At 45.8% G+C, this 26,195-nt stretch overlaps 1 protein-coding gene across 1 annotated transcript in view; it reads left to right on the forward strand.

The window, feature by feature from the left end:
* The window catches only part of LOC138489480 (uncharacterized), a 446,304-nt gene that overhangs the window by 254,207 nt on the left and 165,902 nt on the right, over positions 1-26,195 (forward strand). The window contains exon 6 of the mRNA XM_069617218.1: positions 24,010-24,108. Coding sequence (XP_069473319.1) covers positions 24,010-24,108 — 99 coding nt within the window. The remainder of the gene's footprint in view (positions 1-24,009; positions 24,109-26,195) is intronic.

Below are 26,195 nucleotides of genomic sequence, written 5' to 3' on the forward strand. Positions count from 1 at the left end.
TAAAAAAGAAGGGCTCAATGTGTTCTTTAGTGTTGATGCCCTCGTCAAAATAAAGTTTTGGTGTGTCATCCAACTATCTTGTGAGTTCTTTATCTAAGTGTAAAAGATACCAATGTTTTCTTAAGATTTTGGTGATGATGTTATTTTCCTTACAATATTTCATGATGAATTTGGTTTTATGTAATCGATGTTGTCTTCCCTCAACTTTTGTATGAGTTTGCAATTCCTTTAATTCCCTGTACCTTCTTATGAGCTTTGTCAATGCATTGTGCCGAGTATCCTCTATCCTGAAACCTGCTGGTCAAGAGGTGGTATTCCTTTTCAAAAACAAGTGGATCCACACAGTTACGTCAGGCTCTTATAAACTCCCCTTTTAATATGCTGTTGATCACTGTTTGATGGTGGCAGCTTGTGGCATAGAGGGTCGAGTTAACCTCAGTTGACTTTCTGTATGATTGTGTTTTCAAAATCGCACCAGCTACATATTTTGTCAAATCTAGAAAATCTATTTCTTTCATGTCACAGGAAAATGAAAGTTGAGTCTTTCAACAAATAACTCCCACCCCCCTTTTGCCCCTATGATGTCGCCATCTCCCCCTACCCCACTCTTGCCCCTGTGATGTCTCGGTATGCCCCCACCCTCCTCTTGCCCCATGTGATGTCTCCATTTGCCCCACCCCTCTTGCCCCCTGTGATGTCTCTGTATGCCCCCCACCCCCTCTTGCCCCTGTGATGTCTCTGTTTGCCCCCCACCTCCCTCTTGCCCCCCGTGGTGTCTCGGCATGCCCCCACCCTCTCTTGCCCCCCTGTGATGTCTCCGGTTTCCAACCCCACCCCCCTCTTGCTCCCCATGATGTCTCTGTATACCCCCACCCCCCTCTTGCCCCTGTGAAGTCTCTGTCTGCCCCTTACCCCCTTTTGCCCCCATGATGTCTCAGTTTGCCCCCACCACGCTCTTGTCCCTGTGATGTCTCTGTATGCTCCCTACCCACTTTGGCCACCCGCAATGTCTCAGTTTGCCCCCCACCCCCTCTTGTCCCCTGTGATGTCTCTGTATACCCCACACCCATTTGGGCCACCCATGATGTCGCTGTCTGCCCCCCAGCCCCCTCTTGTCCCCTGTGATGTCTCTGTTGGCCTCCCATCCCCCTCTTGTCCCCTGTGATGTCTCTGTTTGCCCCCCACCCCCCTTTGGCTACCCGTTATGCCTCCGTAGGCCCCCACCCACCTCTGTACTTGCTCTCCTCTCTGGTCTTTTCTCTGTTTTCCTCTCTGTCCTCCTCTCCTCTCCTTTCCCCCTTCCCACTCGCCTCCCCCTCCCTTACTTTTGTCTTTGCACTTACTCTATCTGAATTGTCCCTGGACTTAGTATGATAGTTACAACGGTTGTGTCTCCCCCCCTTACTTGTCATTCTCCCCCTCCCACCTCCAGCACTACCAGAAATGTCGTCAGGCCTAGTACGATAGTTGCTTGTTTTGTTCCTCTCCTCCTTTCTCCTCCCCTCTCCCTCACCTCTCGTAATTCTCCGGCACTGCCAGAAATCTCATCAGGCCTAATACGGTAGTCGCCTGTCTGTTTCCATTTCCTTCCTATCTGTGTCTTAGCACTTGCATTATCTGAAATGTCAGCAGGGTGAGTACGATAGTTAATTTCACATTCTTGTTGTTCATGAACTGTAAGAATGTTTTGTATTTTCCTGTGTTCCCTACCTTGTCGTGAAGCGCTTTGAAACACATTGTTTGTAGGCACCATATAAATAAACAATCCTATCATAAGTCGTTCAGGTTTCCTTTCCATATTAGGAGAATGTCATCAATGTACCCGTACCATGAAATCACTTTTCAACGAAACCCTGATCTGTATACACTTGTGTGTCTTCAAACAAACCCATAAATAAAATGGCCAAACCTGGTGCATATTTGGCACCCATCGCTACACCCTTCGTCTGCTGGTAGTATGTATCATCAAAAATAAATGTATTATGAGCCAATGTAGCTTGTAGCATTTCCTTCAGTATTTCCACATGTTGGTAGTATGATGCCGAACTCTTGCACGGTGTATTTATTCTAGAGTCTTAATAGCCAGATCATATTTTATTGAAGTATATGCCTTCAGATCTAAAGTGCCAGAAGGTAATCTGGTTCACATACGGTTTCCTTTATTATATTCAAAACTTGTGTAGTGTCTTTCAAATATGATGGTAGTTTCAACACTAAAGGGTGAATTATGTTATCTAGATATTCTGATATTGGTTCTGTTGCCTACCCTATCCCACTCAGGATAGGTCTTGTTTCCGGAATGCCTTGATATTTCTTATTAATTTTCGGCACAACATAGATAGTGGGCATGGTTGGGTCTTTTACAGTGAGATAGGCTTTCTCTGAGTCTGTCAGGAGGCCTTGACTGTGCCATTTCAAAATGAGTTCATTCAAGTCCAGTAGAACTTGCTGTCTGGGCTTTATCTTCAAAATCTTGTAACAATCTGGTGTCTGTAGATGTGTTCTAGCCATTGTGATGTAGTCTTTAAGATTCATTATCACAATATTGACCCCTTTGTCAGCTTCTTTTATAACTGTTAGGCAGAAACCTGAGCAGTTCCCTTAGGGGCCACTGCAAAAGATTTAGGACTACAGGTGGTTGGCAGTAAACCCAATTGGTAGCAGTCTGTACCACCCAGATTTACCTGGTAGCTGTGGCTGAGCAGTCAGACTTCTCTCAAGAAGAGTTAGGCAGTATATAGAGCATACACAATAGGTACAGAGACATAGTAGCACAAGCAAACACTGACCAGAGCTTTGATGTAAAAGTATATAATTATTTATTTGAAAGACACACTTGTAAATTACACTAGCACAAAAAGGTAAGTAAATTCATCACACAGTCACTATTATATATATACAACCCTGATTACTTATTAGACAAGTCTTAGTGAGAAACACCACTTATTTTCAGACAGAGGTGAGCGCTTAACCTAAAATGGCACTATAATAAGTTATATAAAAAGGGAGGGAAAAGACAGAATTAGGAAAGCACACAATCTCAATACTTTTACAAGAACCACAGTAAGGCAGGATAGGCAGAGTCTACTGGAGAGCAAGGAAGTTCAAATGCCAGGCCCACTTTTAGAGAGAGCAAGGAGAAATGTGTCCAGGATCACACAGTGGGGTTATGCCCAAAGAGTCTTTCTAGATAGTTCAAAAAGAGTTGGATCAGTTCAGAGAAAGTTAGTTAACATGCCCCAGGCTAACCTAGGTTAGAGAGTCAAGGATTTACTGTCATCTCGAGCAATCTCTCGCAAGGGAAGCCAGGCGGGACACAGTACCTGAAATGGTGAGAACGCTCCAGCGGGGGCATTTGTTCCTGGCAGCGGGTGCAAGTCGGGGTTACGTCCAGAGGAAGAGGATGTCTCGACGTGGCGGAAAGATGAAGGTCGTTGCACTGCCAGGGAAGTTGAGTTCTCCCGTTAAAAGGTACTACTCTTTTATTCGCGGTAGTGGTAAACCGTGGTATTCCGGTTGCCGGGGTGCTTGGCACAGGCAAGGCGGCCACGAGGTGATCCGGGAAGGCGAAAAAGAAGGCAGACTGGTTATCCCCACCAGTCAAAGGAAGAAGACTCTCCGGACTGGAGATTTTCTCTGTCGTCGGGAAGTGGTGAGGCGATTCAGCAGGGCTCCACCGGTGGTGGTGTTGTTGTAGGTCGCCTCAGCTTCTCCCACTTTGGATTCTTTGGTCCTGTGGCGACTTCTAAAGTTCCAGTCCCAAAAGCCCTGCTTTTATGCAGAAAACCCCCCTTATCAGTCCTAGCTGTCACTCAAACATGCTAAGTGGTGAGCCGGGCGGCTCACCACTGGGCCAACCAGAGAAGACTCCGACCTGAGTTGCCAAGGCAATGCAGTCCAGGGTGCCTAAACCCCCCTCCATCCCTCCTAAGGAACCCAGACAGAGTGGCACCACTTTGGGGGCTTCTGTGCAGAATCCCGCCAAAATAGTGGAACAAAGGGCTCGACATTTGTTGGAGTCACAGAAGCGAACACAAACACCATTTTGGAACAGAGTTCTGGCAAAAAATACCAACCGGCGAATTAATATTAAATAAATAAACCGGCGGTATGTTCGAGACTATATTAATTATATATTAAAAAGTGGTAGCATCGAACAATGGGAAAATCCCATAGGGATATATTCGCGGTCGAATATAAAAAGTAGTATCCACTGCCACCAGCCAAAACTCGATCCGGTGGGACAGAACCGTGCCCCCTCGACCAATCGAATTGCCCCTACCAGTACATCCACAATATGATGGTTTGTACTGGTTCTGTTCACAATTTAAGACTAGTAAAGCCAATGGTGACTTTACATGCCCTGGGAGACAGTAGTCAGTCCCAGTGTATGGAGTCTATGTTTGGGGGTCACTATGACACCCCTGTGTTACTGCACGGAGGGTGCTGTGCAACACACATTCCAAAAACACATGAAGCCCTATGGAGTAAAAGACCCATAGCCCATAAAACACATACAAAGTCAAAGGAACACCTCAAATCGTGTCTAAGAGTGGGAGTAAAAGAGTCTCACTCTTAGCAGGAGAAAAAAATAAACCCCAAAAATCCAGCAAAGCTGCTGGGGGACTCACTAGGTTTGGGAAATTAGCCTTTACAGAGAATTCTCCCTAACAATAACAATCCTTTTGTCATTAGCCAGATGTTTAATAGCTTTGTATTGTCTTTTATAGGTTATCCGTGTGTATGTTCTTCCCCCTTTTCCGTTTCTAAATTCCTTTGTTTATATCCTTAACCACTGCCTTCTGAAAGGTGTTGATTACATTCAACTGGCATTGGTGGAATAAATCTAGACTTGGGTCTTAGTTCTTTCATCTCTAAATTTCTTGGTCTGGTGTTAAGTTCTTGCAAGGTATCCCTCATCTCAAAGTTCTCTCCTTCTTCAACTGATCTCAATAAATGGGTGTTCTCAATATCAGAAATGGAAAGAACTAAGACCCACGTCTAGATTTATTCCACCAATGCCGGTTGAGAATGTAATTGGCACCTTTCAGAAGGCAGTGGTTGAGGATATAAGCAAAGGAATTGAGAAATAGAAAAGGAGGAGGAACATACAAATGGATAACCTATCAAATACAGAATATGAAGCCATTAAACATCTGGCTAATGACAAAACAGTTGTTATAAATGAAGAAGTCAAAGGGGTCCATATTGTGATCATGAATCATAAAGACTACATCACAATGGCTAAAACACATCTACAGACACCAGATTGTTACACGATTTTGACTGGACTTGAATGAACTCATTTTGAAATGGCACAGACAAGGCCTCCTGACAGACTCAGAGAAAGCCTATCTCACTGTAATAGGACCAACCATGCCCACTATGTATTTCTTGCCAGAAATTCTTAGGAAATATTAAGGCATTCCAGAAGCAAGACCTATCCTGAGTGGGATAGGGTGGGCAACAGAACCAGTATCAGAATATCTAGATAACATAATTTGGCCTTTAGTGTTGAATCTACCATCATATTTGAAAGTGTGAAAAACCAGAGTGTGTTTCATTGCCTAAACCCCAGAGATCAATGTAGTGATACACGAAATTGCAACCTTGCCAATCAGGGCTTTAGATGACAGCATTAGCCGCTGAAAGCCAATAGTGTATTCAAGGTATGTGCTAAAAATGCTGACAGTAGTCTGTTGCAGCACTTCCATTATGCAGTAGTGAGCTACAAGGAATATGCAGGCCTAGTATGAAATAGGTCAAATTAAGCATTGTTGATAGACAGGCAGGGAGGGCCCCTAGCTATGTAGCTAATAGGTATTTTTGGAGTGTTTGGAACATCATGGCACCTATATAGCGCTTAGATAGCCAGTCTTAAGCGCTATAAACACTAAGCTATGAGTGCATGCCTTTTAGAGCTTGCAGATGGGGTTAATACATCCCTGCTTCCCTTAGAATATTCAGCCTCACTAACGGTAGGCCTGGCTCCAAGCTAATCTTCCTTTTCTCTGGGAAGGTACTGATAAGACATTCCTCAGCCAGCGCAGATGGGAACCAAGGGAGGGGGTAGGAGCGAGCAGGGAGCATCTCAGAGAGAGCTGGGTTTTTTCCATGAACCAGCCTCACAGAGAAAGTTCTGGAACTATGCGTCATGGTGACTGACAGCAAGAGATTATAAAACATCCATGCACACATGGGATCAGGGGGAGATCGCCTGTGGACTTGATTCGTGCAGAAACAGGTGCCCGGCATTGGCTCATACGGTGTCCTTCAGCATTGTCCTCTGAGCGGGGCTTGTTTACAGCTAGCTTATGAGGGCCCAAGGTCTCCCCAGTGCTGATTAAAGGGACGTAAGACTGTGTTTCTCTATGTTTCTCTATATTTCTCTATGTTTCTCTATGTTTATCTAAGTTCCATGTTTCACTATATTTTGCATTGCTCTTTGTTTTATGCTTTGTAATATTCTCTAACTTGAATCCCAAATGTATATGAAATTCACTGCTTAGAATAAATATGCTAAAGCTTTGAGGGTGTCATTTGTCACTAGCATGAGATCACTGCTCAGCACAATAGAACCTGTATTTTGGGCTGAATTGGGTATTTTTGCTCTCAAAGGGCTGGCCCCGAGGAAGATTTTGCCCAATATCAAGACAATCCCTTACTCAGGCGGCCGGGGCACGGCCATCGCCTTTGGATCCAGACCCTGGGGGTGGACAAGTGCAGGAGAATCACCTGGGTGAAGGGTCCTCAGGGAGGAATGCCCGATGGCGAGACATGGTTTCCCCCCTTTCCAAATACCCATGTCCATCCTATTTTATAGTATATTCCAACTTCCCAGATCTCCACCCCTGTTTCCTAAACAAACATTGAGCCGAGGAAGAGGAGATCTGAGGCTATAACAAGTACCACCCATGCAATACATTGGACATGTCCCACTAATAAGATCATGCAGGGTCAGGACCTTTATCTTAATTACATACAACTGGTACTTATTTGCTCTCCCCACATGGTTAAAAGGTGGAACACCGAAACACAATCTGAGCAAGGCGATGCACGAGAAGGAGCAGTTCTTCCAGGGTGACGGCAAACCAGGTGGAACAGAGTGACAGGCAGAGGGATGGTACCGAGGTACGGAGAAACCTAGGACAACCCGGCAAAAGATAGTTACCTCCGAAGGGCCTTGAAGGTTGCACAAAGAAGCCCAGTTGGAGAGAAAAGAGAAACCTTTTTTGTGTTTCAAGGATACCAGCCACCCTTGCGGGTGAATGGCAGAGTTGGGGAGGTGCAGCGGCAGTTGTGGTATCAGCCTTGGCTTCAGGATCAAAGCCTCGGAAGACGAAAATGAATTAACACAGCCGGAGAGTTGATTATAGCAATGAAAGTTCAGGATGTGTTAATGAAGCTTGATGTCAACAGTATCCAATGAATGGAGGTTGCGCGTGTGCCGATAAGATGCAAGAGAAAGCAAAGCATTGTAAAGAGCTGTAAATTAAAGATACCAAGTAACAGAGTGGTCCGGCGAAAGAAGAATGCCCAATCGAAAGTCTCTGTGAAATGTCTGATGCGGTAGAAGTGGGGGGAAGAGAAAGAAAATGAGTTACAAGATTTGAACTGTTGTTAGGTTTGATTCCGGCAGAGGGAAACCTGAATGTGAAAGATATATTTGAACTTTGAAATCAGTACTGTGCTCGAAAGTACATATACTAAGAGGCGTTGGTGAAGGAGAGAAAAAGTGACGTATAAGGAAAGAAGGTCGAAGTGGTCATGATGAGCTAAGACCAAAAGCCTTCCAGTTTTGAAAGTCTTCGAGAGCGTAAAGAAAGTGAAAGGAGGCTTGAGCTCGACGGAGGGAACCCTCTGAAGGTGTGATTGAAGCTTGGGGAAGGTAACCCCCACAAATTGTGATTGAACGGTTTGACCCCGGTGATGGGAAACCTGTACTAAGTTGTGGTAACCAGAAGGAGAAGGAACTTTTGTTGAACTGTATTACAAACTAAAAGGTGACCTGAGCTGGAGTGAGAGAAAGCCGAGAGATCCAGTGGATAAACTAGTGACTTTTCATGGAAAACTGCATGCTTGTGTCCGCAGCCAGAGTGTGTTGCAAGGTCCAAGTCCAAGTGTGCCACCTTACCCTGTGCTACAAAACGGGGGGAAGGGAGTTTGCTCAGCCATACTGACATTTCTTTTCAACTCCAATATCTTTGAAATTTCATTTTACTGTGACAGTGACACAAAAGATATAGATTTTCTAGATTCGACAGTTTTTGTAGCTGGTGCAATTTTGAAAACACGCACATTCAGAAAGGCAACTGAGGTTAACTAGACCCTCTATGCCACAAGCTGCCACCATCAAACAGTGATCATCAACATACCAAAAGGGGAGTTTATAGGTGCCCAATGTAGCTGTGTGGATCCAGTTGTTTTTTTAAAAGGAATGCCACCCCTTGACCAGAAGGTTTCAGGAAAGAGGATACTCGGCACAATGCATTGACAAAGCTCATAAGAAGGTACAGAGAATGGAATGATGTAGCACACTTGCACAAAAATTGAGGAAAGACGTCTTCGAATTACATAAAACCAAATTCATCACAAAATATTGTAAGTATAATAACATGATCACCAAAATCTTAAGAAAACATTGGTTTCGAAGGGATTGTGTCCTCCGACGTATTCCTCATCTTAGATATATCCTTCCAGCTCTGCTGGCCTCGGAAAATTTTTTCTCCAGAGGGCGCTGCGCGTCGACGTCCCTCGAGTCGATGTCCTTCGACAGCCGCCGTATCGACGCTCGACGTCATCCTGCCTATAAAGGCCGCGCGCAGCGTCCGTTGCTCAGTTCCGTTTTTCCGCGCTTACTCGGTGCCTCGGAATACCGTGCTCAGTTCTTAGTCAGATTAATCCTATTTACCTCGAGTTATTCGATCCGTACTCGATGGCTTCCTCGTCGGAACCGACAACTCCTCGATCCGGCTTCAAAAAATGTCGAGATTGTGGGAAAAAGATGTCGTTGACCGATCCTCACAGAAATTGTCTGTGGTGCTTGGGAGCTGAACACCATTGTTCGGAATGCGAGGACTGTGTGTCCATGACAGCTAAGGCCCTGAAGGAGCGTAGGGGGAAGCTGGAGAAAGGTAAGACTTTTAAAGCTTCTTCTTCGTCGACGAAGTCGAGACATTCGTCTCCTCGTCACCATTCGCGCTCCAGGTCTCGGAGTGGGTCTCATCACTCCTCGAGATCGAAGCACTCGAAGAGGAGACGTCGAAGATCCCCTTCTCCGTCTTCCTCTTCCTCTGTTTCGCCAAAAAGAATACCTTGCCCCACGAAACATAGTTCCCGGGCTGAATGGGAGGAATTCCGAAAAAATATGATGAGCGTCTTCGAGAAAGCGGCCTCGACCCCCTCGAAGACTGCCGAGAGCGATGCTCTGGTCGAAAGACCCGAAGGTCAAAAACGCCGCGAGTCGCAGTACCTGGCGAAAGAAACCTCTCGAGCGCGTCTCGAACCCTCGAGCAGGACTATGACCTCCAAAGGTTCCTCGAAGGTTCCGTCGACGCCGTCGACGAAGGTTCCGTCGACGTCGAGGTCGATGTCTTCGACGCCGTTGTCGAAGGGACCTTCGACACACGGGTCTGTCGACTCGACGCCGGCCTCGACACCGGCGTCGACGCCAAGAAAAGTCACGGTGACCACACATCCAGTGACTATCCCCAGGCCCTCGACGTCGATGGCGTCGATATTGTCGAGTAGAATTCCAATTCTGTCGAGGTCCTCGAGGCCTCCACCTCTGTTTTCGATGCCACGCTCGAAGCCTTCGACGTCGGCGTCGACGACATCGACGTTTTCGAGGTCAATAATGACAAGTTCGGCACCCTCTGCCTTGGAAATGGGATTTACTCCCTTTATGAGTTCAGAACAATTGAGAACTATATCCTCAATTTTAGAAGAGGGTGAATTGTCTGAACAAGACACATTTGAGTTACAGGGACCTGTAACCCCAGTTAGAGAGGAATTTTCCTCTGAAGAGCGCATATTAAAGGATCTTCATGATTCTTTACATGAGGCAAGTGGATTAGACACTTCCCCTGAGGTGGATTTTGCTAAGCCAGAACCGGGGGAGCATGCTGAAACCCCCTACAGAGCCTTAATGGCCAGGATTACAGAGTTCATGGGGTGGTCTGCACCTTCACAATCTTTCCAGCAAGATGACCTCACGGATATTCTTGACAAAGGCCCACAAGAGGATCCGGTGGTGCCCTTTCATAAAGCTCTTCAGAGAAAGATCATGACAAACTGGGAAACCCCAGATGTAATACCAGCAGTAAATAAAAAACTGTCTGCAAAGTACAGGGTATCTTCCACAGACCCAGAGTTTTTGTCTAAACATCCATCCCCAGAAAGTCTGGTGGTACAAGCAGCATCCTCTACCGATGTCAAGACGGCTTATCCTACAGTCCCACAGGACAGGGACGATAAAAAATATGATGCTATGGCAAAGAAAGTCTTTTCAGCATGTAGCATGGCGTTAAAGTCGGTTAATGCTACGTGCACCCTTGCTAGGTTCAGCCATACACTTTGGGAGTGTGCTTCTACAGCGGCTGACTGCATCCCGGAGGGAGAAGAAAGGGATGCGTTCCTGAATATTATACAGGACGGTAAAGACGCTATGTGCGAATCCCTCCAGACGGGCATTGATTCGGCTGACAGTATCAGCAGAGCAATGGCGGCAAGTACATCAACCAGGAGATTCGCTTGGTTGAGAAAGTCGGGTTTTGCCCCAGATGTGCAAGCCAGGCTCTTGAACATGCCATTCGATGGCTCTTCTTTGTTCGGGAAAAAGGCGGATGACAGTTTGGAGAAACTGCAAACTTCAAAAGCTGCAGCAAAATCCCTAGGAGCTGCAATCCGTCAGACTCCTTTTCGTCCCACAGGAACCTCTGCGAGGGGCAAGTCCTTTCGCTTCTACTCCGCATTCGGAAGAGGTAGAGGACGACCGGCTCAAAGGGGTCAAAGAAGAACTACCCGAGGTGGACGGGGTAGATATTCTAAAGCCGCAGCAACAGCAGGTGCCTCTTTACCATCGGCATCTGCATCAGCCGCCCTAAAACCACTCTGAGGACTCCCCTCACAGGACACCTGTAGGATGCAGGTTGACTCAACATCTGACGGTATGGCAGGCTATCACGTCAGATGCTTGGGCATTGGAAACAGTCGCCCAAGGTTACTGCCTGCCTTTCCTACGTATACCTCAGAGTCATCCACCGGGGATCAGCTCTCAGAAAGCTCCAGATCCGCTCCTCTTGCAGGAAATTTTGGACCTGCTAGAGAAAGGTGCCATAGAACTGGTACCTGTAGCGGAGAGGAACAAGGGCTGGTACTCCCCTTACTTTCTCATTCCGAAGAAAGACGGAGGACTGAGACCCATCTTGGACTTGCGAGAATTGAACAAATTCCTCAGGAAAGACAAATTCAAGATGGTCACTCTTTCTCAGATCCTCCAGGCCCTTCAGTTTCAGGACGGGTTGGTATCTCTGGACCTTCAGGACGCTTATTTCCATGTGCCTATCCATCTCAAACACAGGAAATACCTGAGGTTCGCAATTGGCAACTCTCACTATCAATTTCGAGTACTGCCATTTGGGCTGACCTCCGCCCCGAGGGTCTTCACCAAGTTAATGTCGGTAGTGGCTGCAAGTCTAAGGAGGGAAGGGATTCACGTCTACCCCTACCTGGACGATTGGCTGATCAGGGCTGTTTCTCCGGAGCAAGCTCAGATCCAGCTAAATCACGTGTGCTACTCCCTTCACAAACTGGGCTTCTCCCTCAATTTAAAGAAGTCTCAAATGATACCATCGCAGAGACTCCAGTTCATAGGAGCGATCCTGGATACTTCCCTGGGAAAAGCCTCGCCACCAGAGGTGAGGGCTCAAGATATTCTACAGATGGTTACCAAGTTCCAACATGCCCAACGTCTCCCAGCCTTCGACTTTTTGAGGTTGCTAGGCCTCATGGCATCCTGCATTTTCCTTGTGCCAGAGGCTCGCCTGAGAATGAGATCCCTCCAGTGGGCACTGAGGACTCAGTGGTCACAATTCTCAGGGAGAATGACAGATCTTCTTCAGGTTCCCGGCAGGGTGGCTCGAGACCTTCAGTGGTGGGCCTGTCAGGAGAACATTCTGAAAGGAGAACAGTTTTGGCAACCCTGGCCGGAGATAACAGTAGTCACGGATGCCTCACTCACGGGGTGGGGAGCCCACGCCAACGACTTGACCATCAGCGGTCGTTGGTCTCCATCGGAGTCCAGACTACACATCAACCTGTTAGAGCTGAGAGCCATCAGACTTGCGCTGAAGGCTTTCCTGCCAGCTGTACAAGGGAAGAACGTCCTGATAATGACGGACAACACGGTGGCCATGCATTACCTCAACAAAAGAGGAGGCGTAGGATCACTACCCCTGTGCAGAGAGGCGATGCAGCTCTGGTTTTGGGCAATCCAAGAAGGAATCTCTCTTTCGGCAGTTCACCTAGCCGGAGAGAAGAACTTGACAGCGGACGCTCTGAGCAGGCAGAACACAGTCTCCCACGAGTGGGAGCTAGCTCAGGAAGTCCTTCAAGAGATCTTCGCTCTTTGGGGAACCCCTCAGGTAGATCTGTTCGCCACCAGCCTAAACAGGAAATGCGACCTGTTCTGCTCAAGGGAATTTCCTCCGAGAGGAGCTCTGGGAGACGCGTTCATAGTGGACTGGGAGTTTCCGCTTCTGTACGCGTTCCCACCGGTCCCTGTCATTCCTCAAATGATCAGGAGGTTGAGAAGATTCCGGCGAACCATGATCCTAATTGCCCCGGATTGGGCCAGGAGAACGTGGTACCCGGACCTTCTAGACTTGTCCATCTGCCCTCCAATTCGACTTCCTCTCAGAGAGAACCTACTCTCACAGAAGGGAGGTCAGGTTCTCCATCCAGACATCAAAACCCTCAACCTTCACGCTTGGCTTCTGAACGGCTGAGGTACAAGGATTGGGACCTCCCTGATGATGTTATGGAGGTGTTGCTTTCGGCAAGGAGGCCAGCAACAAAGTCTTTATACCGCTGCCGTTGGAACAGATTTTGCAGCTGGTGTAGAGAACAGAATATCGACCCATTTTCATGTGGTACACCAATGGTTTTGTCCTTCCTACTATATTTGGCAAATTCAGGCCTTCAAGTTGGCACCATTAAGGGCTATCTCGCAGCGCTATCTATCTTTAAGCGTACTGCGGAAGAACCATCCTATTTCAAATTACCCTTGGTAATACAGTTTCTAAAGGGGTTAACCAATGTTTATCCCCCAAGACCATTCCAAGTTCCACTATGGGATTTAAACTTAGTACTAACTTTCCTGATGGGTACACCTTTCGAACCTCTCCATTCTTGTTCGTTAAGATTCCTTACCCTTAAAACTGTTTTATTAATAGCACTTACATCTGCTAGAAGGGTGAGCGAATTACAAGCTCTTTCTTGTAAACCCCCTCATACAATCTTTCACAAAGACAAAGTTGTCCTGCAAGTGAAGCCTAATTTCCTCCCAAAGGTAGTTTCTGAATTCCATATCTCTCAGAAGATTACCCTACCATCTTTCTATCCTCCTCCTCACCCGGGGAAGGAGGAAGAGAGGTTACACAGACTAGACCCTAGGAGGGCTTTAAGTTTTTACATTAGTAGACTAGCCAGGATAAGACAGGCAGACCAGCTGTTTGTAGGTTACGCAGGTCACAAGCTGGGGTTACCAATAACTAAGCAGACCATTTCCAGATGGATCATTCTAGCCATTCTGGAATGTTATAAACTGGCAGGGAAAGAGCCCCCTCAAAACCTTAGGGCTCATTCGACCAGAGGTATTGCAGCTTCATCGGCCCTCAAAAGAGGCGTGCCGGTTAAAGACATATGTGCGGCCGCTACATGGTCGTCTGTCCATACCTTTACACGTTTTTACAATCTGGATTCCTCCTCTAGTCAAGAGACTAGGTTTGGAAGGGCTGTACTGCATTCTATTCATCAATAGAAGACAGCGTGAAGTCAGTACTCCCTCCTCCGAATATAGAATACTGCTATGGGAGCCTATCTAAGATGAGGAATACGTCGGAGGACACAATCCCTTCGAAGAACAAGTTACTTCTTACCTTTTAACGTTCTTTCGACGGGATGTTCCTCCGACGTATTCATCGACCCTCCCATCCATCCCCGCAGTTCTACTTCCCTTGTTGTTGCAGCTTACGCTCCTTCAGGGTGATTAGTCTAGTCCAGACAGTAATACTGTGGGCTACAAAACGGAACTGAGCAACGGACGCTGCGCGCGGCCTTTATAGGCAGGATGACGTCGAGCGTCGATACGGCGGCTGTCGAAGGACATCGACTCGAGGGACGTCGACGCGCAGCGCCTTCTGGAGAAAAAAATTTCCGAGGCCAGCAGAGCTGGAAGGATATATCTAAGATGAGGAATACGTCGGAGGAACATCCCGTCGAAAGAACGTTACAAGGTAAGAAGTAACTTGTTCATCTTTTACACTTAGATAAAGAACTCACAAGATAGTTGGATGACACACCAAAACTTTATTTTCACGAGGGCATCAACACTAAAGAACAAATTGAGCCCTTCTTTTTTACCAAGCACTGGCATGGGACCAGCTATCAGCTGGTTGCAGCCTCCAAGAAAGGGCTTCTCCAAGTGCGACGCATGCACGTTGTGCAAGTATGCACATAAAGTACACAGAATGCACTGATTCTAGAGGAAGCAGATTGTCATGGGTTCCAGGCCGAATCACACATCAATGTTACTTCCGTTCTTAATTCACAGTGGTAGAAGGGAAGGGCAAGCAGGAGCGTTGTGGGTGAAGGCCTGGCAAGCCAGGAACAAAACATCATTCATTTCATCCCATAGGAATCCCAGCGCCCATAAGTTATAATGACACTTCCTGTTTCCACCAACATGTGTTCTTTGGTGCCAGTTCAGATTTGTGCTGAACCCTCTAGTCTCTGGGCATGGCTGCCTATATAAGCCACGCCCAGAGAATAAACCATGCTTAATGTGCATTCTGTAACCTGAGGCTCACGCTTACCTGTTCCCAGACTCCTGATTCATCGACCAGCGTTTTTGCGGCTCCGGGCACTCTCCTGAGGATTCCAAGTACCTGAAAGAAGAAGGAAAGAAGAAGTCAGACCGCTACTGAAGCTCAGCGCTTTCATACTTACATCTCCAGCAACCGTGGGCTGTAAAACCATTCCGTGGGACTCCAGTTGATTCTTCCTGAAGCTCTGACTATTCGGGTCGCACCCGATCCGCTTTTCTTCAGCCGCCGTTCACCATGCAGCTCCACTGCAACTCCTGGAGACCTGCAAAAAAGGGTAAAGAACAGAGCAAACAGGTTAGAACTTTGACACGTATCTCCTGTATAAACTCCATCGAACTTTACAAACTTACCTGGACAATCTGCACACCTTAACCCAGTGAAGCAACTGGGAGGTCGCAAAACCAAACTTACCTGTACCGGATACAGTGATTTCAACTGTGTTCACCACCTCTCCCGCAGCACAGAGGAACCAGTGCTGTAACTGGCTCCCAGACTCTAATCCTGGAGAGTGAAGTACAGTGGCCAATTTGCTGTAACCCGACATCAGCCCATTCACGGCAGTGGCAGCAGTGACTACAATCTAACCCCATGCAGAGTGAAACTAGGGACCATAGCGCCCCTGCAGATGCAGGATGGAGAGCCCACCATACTAAACCACAAGGTGAGCCATCCTTTCCTAGCACCACCACCACAGCATTCCAGTATTTAGGGGGCAAAGGGGGTGGAGGGTTTCCAGGGCTTTTTCCGGCATTACCCTCAACCTATCACTCTCTTTACAGGTAGCCTCCCCATCACCCCGGGTGGTGTAGAAATCCGAACTGGGACCAGAGGGCTTCATCGCTCCTGCAGAGACTCAGGTGAGCGTGACACAGAGTGAAAAGTGCGGAACATGCACGATCTGCAAGTATGCACATACAAGTACACAAGACTGCAGTGACTCTAGAGGAAGCAGAGTGAAACGTGCGGAACATGTACGATGTGCAAGTATGCACATACAAGTACACAAGAATGCACTGACTCTAGAGGAAGCAGAGTGAAAAGTGCGGAACATGCCCGATGTGCAAGTATGTACATACAAGTACACAAGAATGCACTGACTCTAGAGGAAGCAGAGTGAAACGTGTGGACAATGCACGATGTGCAAGTATGCACATACAAGTACACAAGAATGCACTGACTCTAGAGGAAGCAGAGTGAAAAGTGCGGAACATGCATGATGTGCAAGTATGCACATACAAGTCCACAAGAATGCACTGAGTGAAAATCACAGAAAGTATCAATTGTAGATCAAAATGTGTTATTTATGCAATCCAGTGTGTTTGTCAACATATCTACATTGGAAGTACAATTCGCAAATTAAGAATCAGGATCCGAGAATACATAGCAACTATTGGAAGTCAGGATCCTAAATTTCCATTGGCCATACACTGGCAGACAGCACGTCAAATGGATGAAAAAAAACGACTTGCGATTTTTTGGCCTGAAAAAAAATCACCCTGCGGAAAAGGGGAGGGGACAAAGAACGGAAACTTTGAAAAATGGAATAGAAATTAATATGCAAAATACGATCAACCGAACACGGATTGAACACTGATAACAAGATTTCCTGTGAACAATAATCTAATACTGTAATTTGCTGTAATGGCTCTTGAATATTGTAAATATTTCTACAGGTTGAGGGACACAGTAGGCTTAGTGGTACGCTGTGGAATTAGACTACCTATACGGTAGGTGCAACAATGCTATTGCAATTTGCAAAAGACAACTCAAGTGCTAGCTGACACCAGGGAATTTCTTATCAGCCTTTTCACTCAAGGCATCATTGTAAAAATTCACCCATAATGAAGGTGTTAATCTGCATTTATATGGTTAGTATGAGCTAATCCATTCATTCATTAATGTAAAATCTGTTTAGCACTATGGTTTGCTCTGAGCTATCATGGATCAACATTTGCTGAGAGCCATGCAGAAAGATATACTTGTTATTTTGTAAAGCGCACATCCTAGTTTCTAAGCGCGAAATGTGGTCTGCTTTTGTCCATTATAAATCAGGCTTTGCTGAGTACATAAAGGAAATGTGTTCATGATAAATGTTGAATCCAGCTGAACACAGCGAATAGATGTTATTATAACAGCGTGTCTGTTGGCAGACTGTTAGCTATCCTTTAGCACAAAACTGCCTTGACTGCAGAGATAGCATGACAAATGTTTTTGTTTCTGCAGAGTTAGGGTGTGTTGTACGAAAGACAGGAATGCTCGCAATATGCCTTGCTTTCTTAGAATATGCCCAGTACAGTACATTGCTATGTTGAAATGTATGCACGTAGGTAGAAGCATGTTGTTTCCATGGAATGCATGTAATCTACGTCAATGCCACTACATATAAACAGTGGATTTCTGTTTAGTGGAGGAGCGAGTGAGCTCTCAGTGCTATGGTGTGCTGGGTGGGTGTGCTAGAGGGCTCATTGCTAGTGTGACAGCTGAGTGCTGGGGTCTTGGCTTGTTAGTGAGCAGCTTACTTCTCCACCATGCACAATAAAGTGTGTTCCCTTTAAATATCGATCTCTGTGTCTTGTGAGCTTATTTTGTTTCCATAGTATATCATTTTGTGACTTACAAAGGTATTTATTTATTTTGTTTATTTGTTACATGCCCTGACCCTGGGGTATCATGGCGAGGTTATAAGACAGCTTTAAGATTAATACAAACATCATTACATTAGTTACATTACATTATTGGTGAGCAATTGGTGCTAAAAACAATCTACAAAAATCACGGAGGTGTACAGTGGTAGAGGAGACTTATTTATAGATACTAATATTGGTTGAATAACCATGTTTTTAGCAGTTTCTTGTAAGCCGTGAAGGAGGGCTCTTTTTTGATATTGGTGGGTAGGTGTTCCAATGTTTGGGGGCTAGTGTGGTGAAGCTACTTCCCCCCGCTCTGGTGGTTTTAAAGCGAGGGAGGGTCAGGTGGAGTTTGTTGTTGGATCTTAGAGGTCTCCTGTCAACTTTGGGATGTAGAGTGTTGTTGAGATAGATGGGTCCTTTTTTGGTCAGGCATTTGTATTTGATACATAGTGTTTTGAAGATAATTCTGGCTTTGATGGGGAGCCAATGGGCGTTTTTTCTAGTCTTGGAGATATGGTCTGATTTTTTTATGCCTAAAGCTGCCCTTAAGGCTTTATTTTGCATTAGTTGCATTTTGGCTAGGTTGGTGTTGGATGTGCCTAGTAGTAATATATTGCAATAATCTAATTTTGATAGTACCAGAGCCCTTGCTAGGGTGAGGCAATTAGCTGGGGTGAGAAATTGCCGGCTGAGAGCAATTAGTTTAGCAGTGTATGCCGTGGAGGAAAAGAGCGCATTGATCTGTTTGGTCATGGTCAGGCTGGCGTCAATGTACACGCCTAGAGATTTGACTTGCTTCAGCACGGGGATATTGGTGCCATCAATGTTGATGGTTGAGTATTCTGGGTCGAGGTTTGCTATTTTGGCTGGAGATCCTATGATGAGGACTTCCGTCTTTTCATCGTTAAGACACAGGCTATTTAGTGCCATCCAATTTTGTATGATGGCGTACATTTTGTTGATTGTTGCAGTGTCCTGCTCATAGTTGCCTGTGAGAGGTATAAGGATCTGGGTGTCATCTGCAAAATTTGTGTATATGACACCCATGTCATCTAGTGCTGAGAACAGTAGTTTAGTGTATGCGTTGTACAGTGTAGGGGAGAGGCAAGAGCCTTGGGGTACTCCTATGGGGACTGGAATGGGGTTGGCTGCTTCTTTGCCTATGGACACTCTGGAAGTGCAGTCGGATAAGAAGGATTTTACCCAAGCAGTAGCTTCGCTAGAGAAGTTTAAATCGCTGATGAGTGAGTTGCATAGTTTGTCATGGTCCACCAGGTCAAAAGCGGCAGAGAGGTCTAGCAGTAGGAGAATGCAGAGTTTCCCAGCATCTCTGATGGAATCCATCTGGATTTTGAGGTCCAAGAGGGCTGTTTCAGTACTGTGATTGGGCCTAAAGCCTGATTGTCTGGTGCCGAGGAGGTGGTTAAATTGCAGATTGGTTTGAATTTGGTTATAGGCTAGTTTGTCTATGATTTTGAGTAGAAAAGGGACCATGGTTATTGGGCGATAATTGGTCGGAGTGGTGGTTTGTTTTTTTTAGAAGCGGGGTGACCCAGGCTTCTTTAATGCAGGTAGGAACTGTATTGGAGTTGAAGGAGGCATTGACAAATTTGGTGATGATAGGGGTCAGTGTGGAGGCACAAGCTTTGACTAATTTGGCTGGGACCGTGTCTCCTTTGCAGTTGGACGCTTTTAACTTGGAGATCGTGTCAAGTACAAGATCTTGGGAGACGGGTATGAATTTGAACGGGGGGTTGCGGTTGTCGTTGGGAGAGGCGAAGGGGTTAGGGGTGGGGGAGTTTTTAACTGCTAGGAGTAGTCTTTTGGCATTAATTTTATTTTATCCAAACAGAGTCTTGACCACATTTTTCTAAAGTAATAACTGAGCAGGTGGCACTGTATGAAGAATGGAGAATTATAAACGGTTTTAATTGACTGAACCTATACTGAGCCAGAAGGGGCAGATTCTATTCAGAGACCCTTATAGAACTAAAGTAGGATCGGAGCTCCTATGGGCAGTAGCTTTGTAATGGAATTTAGGAAGATGACCTGATTATTGATATAGCGTTGTTCATTTCAAAGAGTAATTCGTGATATAACTCATGTATCGTGGCTTTTGGAGGGCTGAATATTAATCTAATCTTACAAATGTTTCATAGACCGAGCCTGATGTTCTTTAAATAGATACCAGAGGATAGGACTGCTACGGCAATTCTGGAGTTAATTTACTGGCAGACTATAGGTAAGGTCTTGGCAACATTTATTTAGGCAATATTAGCCTTAAATTATCATATATATAACAAATATGTCAGTATGTAGCTATGGCTATATAATAAAAACTAAAATGATGTGAGGGAAAGAAATTCAGTTATGTCTGTCCGAAACTAAGACTATCTAAACTGGCCACCTTAATGTCTAATGTCACGCGCACAACACGGGACGTCATTCATTGTTCACGAAATAAATTAGCATTCCAAAATGGCTCCTGCCGTGAAAGGTTACACGCATAGCGCTTTTGGAAGCAGATGAACATTTCCTAAGAAGAAGGTACATGTTTGTTTCTTCCATTTTTTGTTTTTTTTGCTAATTACAGCAACATGGCCTAGAATGCTTTGGGGTACTGTAAAGATATTGCATTAATGTATTGCAAACACTGGTGGTAGCTATCCTGGCATGAGTTTTGAACAAACACAAATAACTTTACAATTTATATGACACCAGAAATAGTCTTTGGGTATCAGCCTCATGGATTTATACACTTTTTTAGTTGTAGATGGATTTCTCAAACAAGTGGCAGAGGAATGCAAGAGTTTTAGCAACTAGTGAATCAGAATGTGTTAGATACTGGTTAACTTTTTGGGTGCGACTTGATAGATTGTGCGTGCACATCAGCACATAGGATAACACTTAAAAACATTAGAATGCCGGGTTTCTTTGCAATGGTGACACAATAAATGTGCTTACTAATATGCAGTTTATAGGTGAGCACGCATGTGTGATTGTATCGCAAACAAGGAAGTAATGAAGATGAATGTTAAATGCATGATCCAGAATGCCCCGTTTTGAGGACATTGGTACTAGCAAGTACGCAATAGGCATGTACTTATGTGAAATAGGAAATGTTGGACAATTGAAGAACAATGCTAAATGCATCACCCGTTATAGACCAGCTTTGGGAACTTAACCACAACCAAGCACTTAAGAAAGCACTGTATATCGATAATTGACAAGACAGATGGGTATGCATGGGAAACTACACTCTTACAATGATTATCAGAAAAGGTCATGGGAAACTACACTCTTACAATGATTATCAGAAAAGGTCATGGGAAACTACACTTTTACAATGATTATCAGAAAAGGTCATGGGAAACTACACTCTTACAATGATTATCAGAAAAGGTCATGGGAAACTACACTCTTACAATGATTATCAGAAAAGGTCATGGGAAGCTACACTTTTACAATGATTATCAGAAAAGGTCATGGGAAGCTACACTCTTACAATGATTATCAGAAAAGGTCATGGGAAGCTACACTCTTACAATGATTATCAGAAAAGGTCATGGGAAGCTACACTCTTACAATGATTATCAGAAAAGGTCATGGGAAGCTACACTCTTACAATGATTATCAGAAAAGGTCATGGGAAGCTACACTCTTACAATGATTATCAGAAAAGGTCATGGGAAGCTACACTCTTACAATGATTATCAGAAAAGGTCATGGGAAGCTACTTGGGATCCGCGTGTGTACATGGATGTATATTGATTGTGATTTTTGTTTTTGTACCTTTCTCTCTCCCTATCAATCCTCGCTTTGCCAACCCTATTTTTTCTGTTTTTACCGTTCCATGAACTTTGATTTGATGCTTAAAATGCTGTTCACTGATACGGGTTGATATCATGATGATGCAATATTTAAAATCTATGTAATTTTGTTTGATATGTACAGCCAAGTTTTGAAAAAGGCCCAAGTGAGACCGAAACATGTGTCAACATATGGGCATATGACAATGGGCATATTGACAAAATAAAAATGTCTGTTTGCATCTAAGTGTTAGAATTTGGTACATTTTCTTTATCTAATAACAAATCCTTGATAACTTTGTAGTGCCGGGCGCACCATTTGGGGTACAGCATCACAGTCTCTAGCCTCATATCATACAACTCTTGTTTGGCCTCTCTCAGTGCCGATAGTTTGGATTTCTCTGGTTCCAGTAACTGGTATTGTAACTCCTGTAACTCGTTTCATACAGTTCGCTGAGTCCCAGTTGCCTTCCCCTTCCCTGAACCACACAGGTTCCTTCTCTTGAGTTGGGCTGGTTCACATGTATTGGCGTCAGCATACATGGTGACATTGCCTTCTTTTGTTCTCTACTTTCTCTGGTCTATTGTCGCCTCGCTCTCAGCATCTGTTCACTTTGGTAGGCTCTGCACATGTCAGCAGATCTGAGATTTCATTCCCTCAGGTTCGACTGGTCTCTGCATTATTTAGCGGACCTCAGGCCCACCCAGATTTCCTCGTGGTCACGCCACCAAGCGGGACGGTCTCTGTGGCTCCGTTCCAGTAGTGGTTGCTCCACTGCTCGTAACACGCAGATTCCAGCGTTCTCCTCGGGCATTCTCTCATTCTCAGGCTGCCGCTGGTTATGCAGCTGCACAGCGCTCCTCCCCATCAGGGCGTACGCACGTCAGAGGCTTTCGCTTGCGTAAGGTTCTCACTCCTTGATTCAAAGTTTCTCTTGGTTTGAAGTAGGTTATCCGAAACAAAATGGGTGTGTCCTTCCTCTTTTACTGTGGAGTTCAGGCGAGATCCAACATTACTTTTAACTATAGATATGGAGGAAATGTCACTACTTGGTGGATTACAAGCAGAAGTATTAGAAACTGAAGTAACACCAGTTTTTTCCGTTTCCACGTAGTCAGGTAATGTTCTCTGGCCTGGGAGCTCCTTATGGCAATGGGAGTCCTTGTCCCCATGAGGAGAGTCACTCCCAGTGAGGTCCCACCGCCCAGACTCCTAGGGAGGGTCTTGCTTAGTGAGCCCACCACCCTAGCCTCAAAGGGGTGGCTCCACCCTGGCGAGAAGGAACAAATGCACTAGATTTATCACAGAACACAGCAGCCCAATTTAGGATGCAAAGTATATTCATTAGCCAATTACTTCCTAAAGCTCTTATTTTAGTTCTCACGTGTAACCTTTGCTTTGCAATATGCTGTCTGGCTTCTGCCAACTTAACTATGTCTTGAACATTTCCAAACTCCACTTTCCCATGGGAATGTGAATGTGCCCAAGAAAAGCAGCAGCTTTAACTCATCCGTGAGAAAGGAGTATTCCAGCTGCTGGGAAGTCATAGACCTGACAAAGGCAGTCGATTTCAGGTGCAGTCCTAACTCATCAGTGAGAAAGGAGTATTCCAGCTGCTGTGAAGTCATAGACCTGACAAAGGCAGTCGATTTCAGGTGCAGTCCTAGTGCATGTTCGTGATCTGGAGAAGTGTCAGCTACGTGTTTCAGGCCATCAATCCAAGTTGACAATGAAGTAACCATTGCAGAACCAGCTGCCATGATCCTGACTAGATTTCAATGTTGCATTAACAACTCGTTCACAAAAATGTTTCTTTAAATAAAGCGGGTCCATTGGTTGTAGCTGGGGATGGAAAAAGCCAAACAATAATGTAAACCTTCGAACAAAATAATTGTAAGTCCATGGAAAGAAATTGTAATAGTCCCAGTTCTGAAAAGGGATTCTCTTGCTCTAGTTGCATGAAGGTGGAACAGCGCTTTTGCTTCTATGCTTCGCTGGGGAGGTTCCTCCGACAGGTAGTAAATGTGTGGCTGAATACAATGGACATCTGGATACACATGTTTATTCCTTAACTGTTGCTTGTTTTATGAAATAGTTTCAGATATGAAAGGTGTGATGGATCAAATAAGTGCGAAACACATGTCGGCTTCTAGTCTTTGAGACTTAGACACCTGTCTTTATCGGTTGTATAGAAGTGTACGTCTAGTGTTTCAGCTTCAGGCAGATATGTCTTCAGTTCAGTGAATATGTAAAAGAACCCCGAATTGAATAGTTAAATGCTTCTTGAATATTAGTCTGAAGTGGAGTACATTTATTTCCCCCGCTATACGTTACATTATAATGCAGCATAAAACAGAACAGCATCAGGCTCTGTATTCCCACAGCTTTTGCTGATCACAAATGTTAATTTACTGCATATATGATCCTGTCTTCAATGGAACGACTTCTCCGTATTCTTACAGGACACGCCGGCATCACAGACATGGAAATACTGTGCATTAAAGAGGAGGCGGGTGACTATTCCATGGAGCCCCATGGACTGGCGACCGGAAGTCCTGCAGGTGGGTGGAAAGGACTTACCTGCTTAAAGTATCACACTGTCTAGCTTATGTTGATTGTTTCATTGATGCCTGTAATGCTGCTTGACAATGGTACTCAGTGTTAGTCTGTTTACTTCACATGCACACACCTACTCCGCCGAGAGGCCGCTAACTGCAAGCTTTAGGGATTCACCCACTTATCGACAGAGAAGAATCTATGAGTAAGGGCAGAGGAATGGGTTCCTACCCACACCTGGGACTCTAACCATACTGAATGCCACACCCAGCAGAGCAACATGGAGTCAGCCTGGTGCGGGCCTAATCCTGGAACGCTACCCATACTGCATGAATGATTGGTAAGGCACCAGGGTGCAGGCCTAATCCTGGAACGCTACCCATACTGCATGAATGATTGGTAAGGCAGCAGGGTGCAGGGCCTAATCCTGGAATGCTACCCATAATGCATAAATGATTGGTAAGGCATCAGGGTGCAGGCTTAATCCTGGAACGCTACCCATACTGCATGAATGATTGGTAAGGCACCAGGGTGCAGGGCCTAATCCTGGAATGCTACCCATAATGCATAAATGATTGGTAAGGCATCAGGGTGCAGGCTTAATCCTGGAACGCTACCCATACTGCATGAATGATTGGTAAGGCACCAGGGTGCAGGCCTAATCCTGGAACGCTACCCATACTGCATGAATGATTGGTAAGGCATCAGGGTGTGGGGCCTAATCCTGGAACACTACCCATACTGCATGAATGATTGGTAAGGCACCAGGGTGTGGGGCCTAATCCTGGAACGCTACCCATACTGCATGAATGATTGGTAAGGCACCAGGGTGCAGGGCTTAATCCTGGAACGCTACCCATACTGCATGAATGATTGGTAAGGCACCAGGGTGCAGGGCCTAATCCTGGAATGCTACCCATAATGCATAAATGATTGGTAAGGCATCAGGGTGCAGGCTTAATCCTGGAACGCTACCCATACTGCATGAATGATTGGTAAGGCACCAGGGTGCAGGCCTAATCCTGGAACGCTACCCATACTGCATGAATGATTGGTAAGGCAGCAGGGTGCAGGGCTTAATCCTGGAACGCTACCCATACTGCATGAATGATTGGTAAGGCAGCAGGGTGCAGGGCCTAATCCTGGAACGCTACCCATACTGCATGAATGATTGGTAAGGCACCAGGGTGTGGGGCCTAATCCTGGAACGCTACCCATACTGCATGAATGATTGGTAAGGCAGCAGGGTGCAGGCCTAATCCTGGAACGCTACCCATACTGCATGAATGATTGGTAAGGCAGCAGGGTGCAGGCCTAATCCTGGAACGCTGCCCATACTGCATGAATGATTGGTAAGGCAGCAGGGTGCAGGCCTAATCCTGGAATGCTAACCATACTGCATGAATGATTGGTAAGGCACCAGGGTGTGGGGCCTAATCCTGGAACGCTACCCATACTGCATGAATGATTGGTAAGGCACCAGGGTGCAGGCTTAATCCTGGAACGCTACCCACACTGCATGAATGATTGGTAAGGCAGCAGGGTGCGGGGCTTAATCCTGGAACGCTACCCATACTGCATGAATGATTGGTAAGGCAGCAGGGTGCGGGGCCTAATCCTGGAATGCTACCCATACTGCATGAATGATTGGTAAGGCACCAGGGTGTGGGGCCTAATCCTGGAACGCTACCCATACTGCATGAATGATTGGTAAGGCAGCAGGGTGCAGGCCTAATCCTGGAACGCTACCCATACTGCATGAATGATTGGTAAGGCAGCAGGGTGCAGGCCTAATCCTGGAACGCTGCCCATACTGCATGAATGATTGGTAAGGCAGCAGGGTGCAGGCCTAATCCTGGAATGCTATCCATACTGCATGAATGATTGGTAAGGCAGCAGGGTGCGGGCCTAATCCTGGAACGCTACCCATACTGCATGAATGATTGGTAAGGCAGCAGGGTGCGGGCCTAATCCAGGAACGCTGCCCATACCGCATGAATGGTTGGTAAGGCAGCAGGGTGTGGGCCTAATCCTGGAACGCTACCCATACTGCATGAATGATTGGTAAGGCACCAGGGTGTGGGGCCTAATC

Source organism: Ambystoma mexicanum, chromosome 9 (genome assembly GCF_040938575.1).
Source record: "Ambystoma mexicanum isolate Mex_15411 chromosome 9, UKY_AmexF1_1, whole genome shotgun sequence".
Taxonomy (NCBI): domain Eukaryota; kingdom Metazoa; phylum Chordata; class Amphibia; order Caudata; family Ambystomatidae; genus Ambystoma; species Ambystoma mexicanum.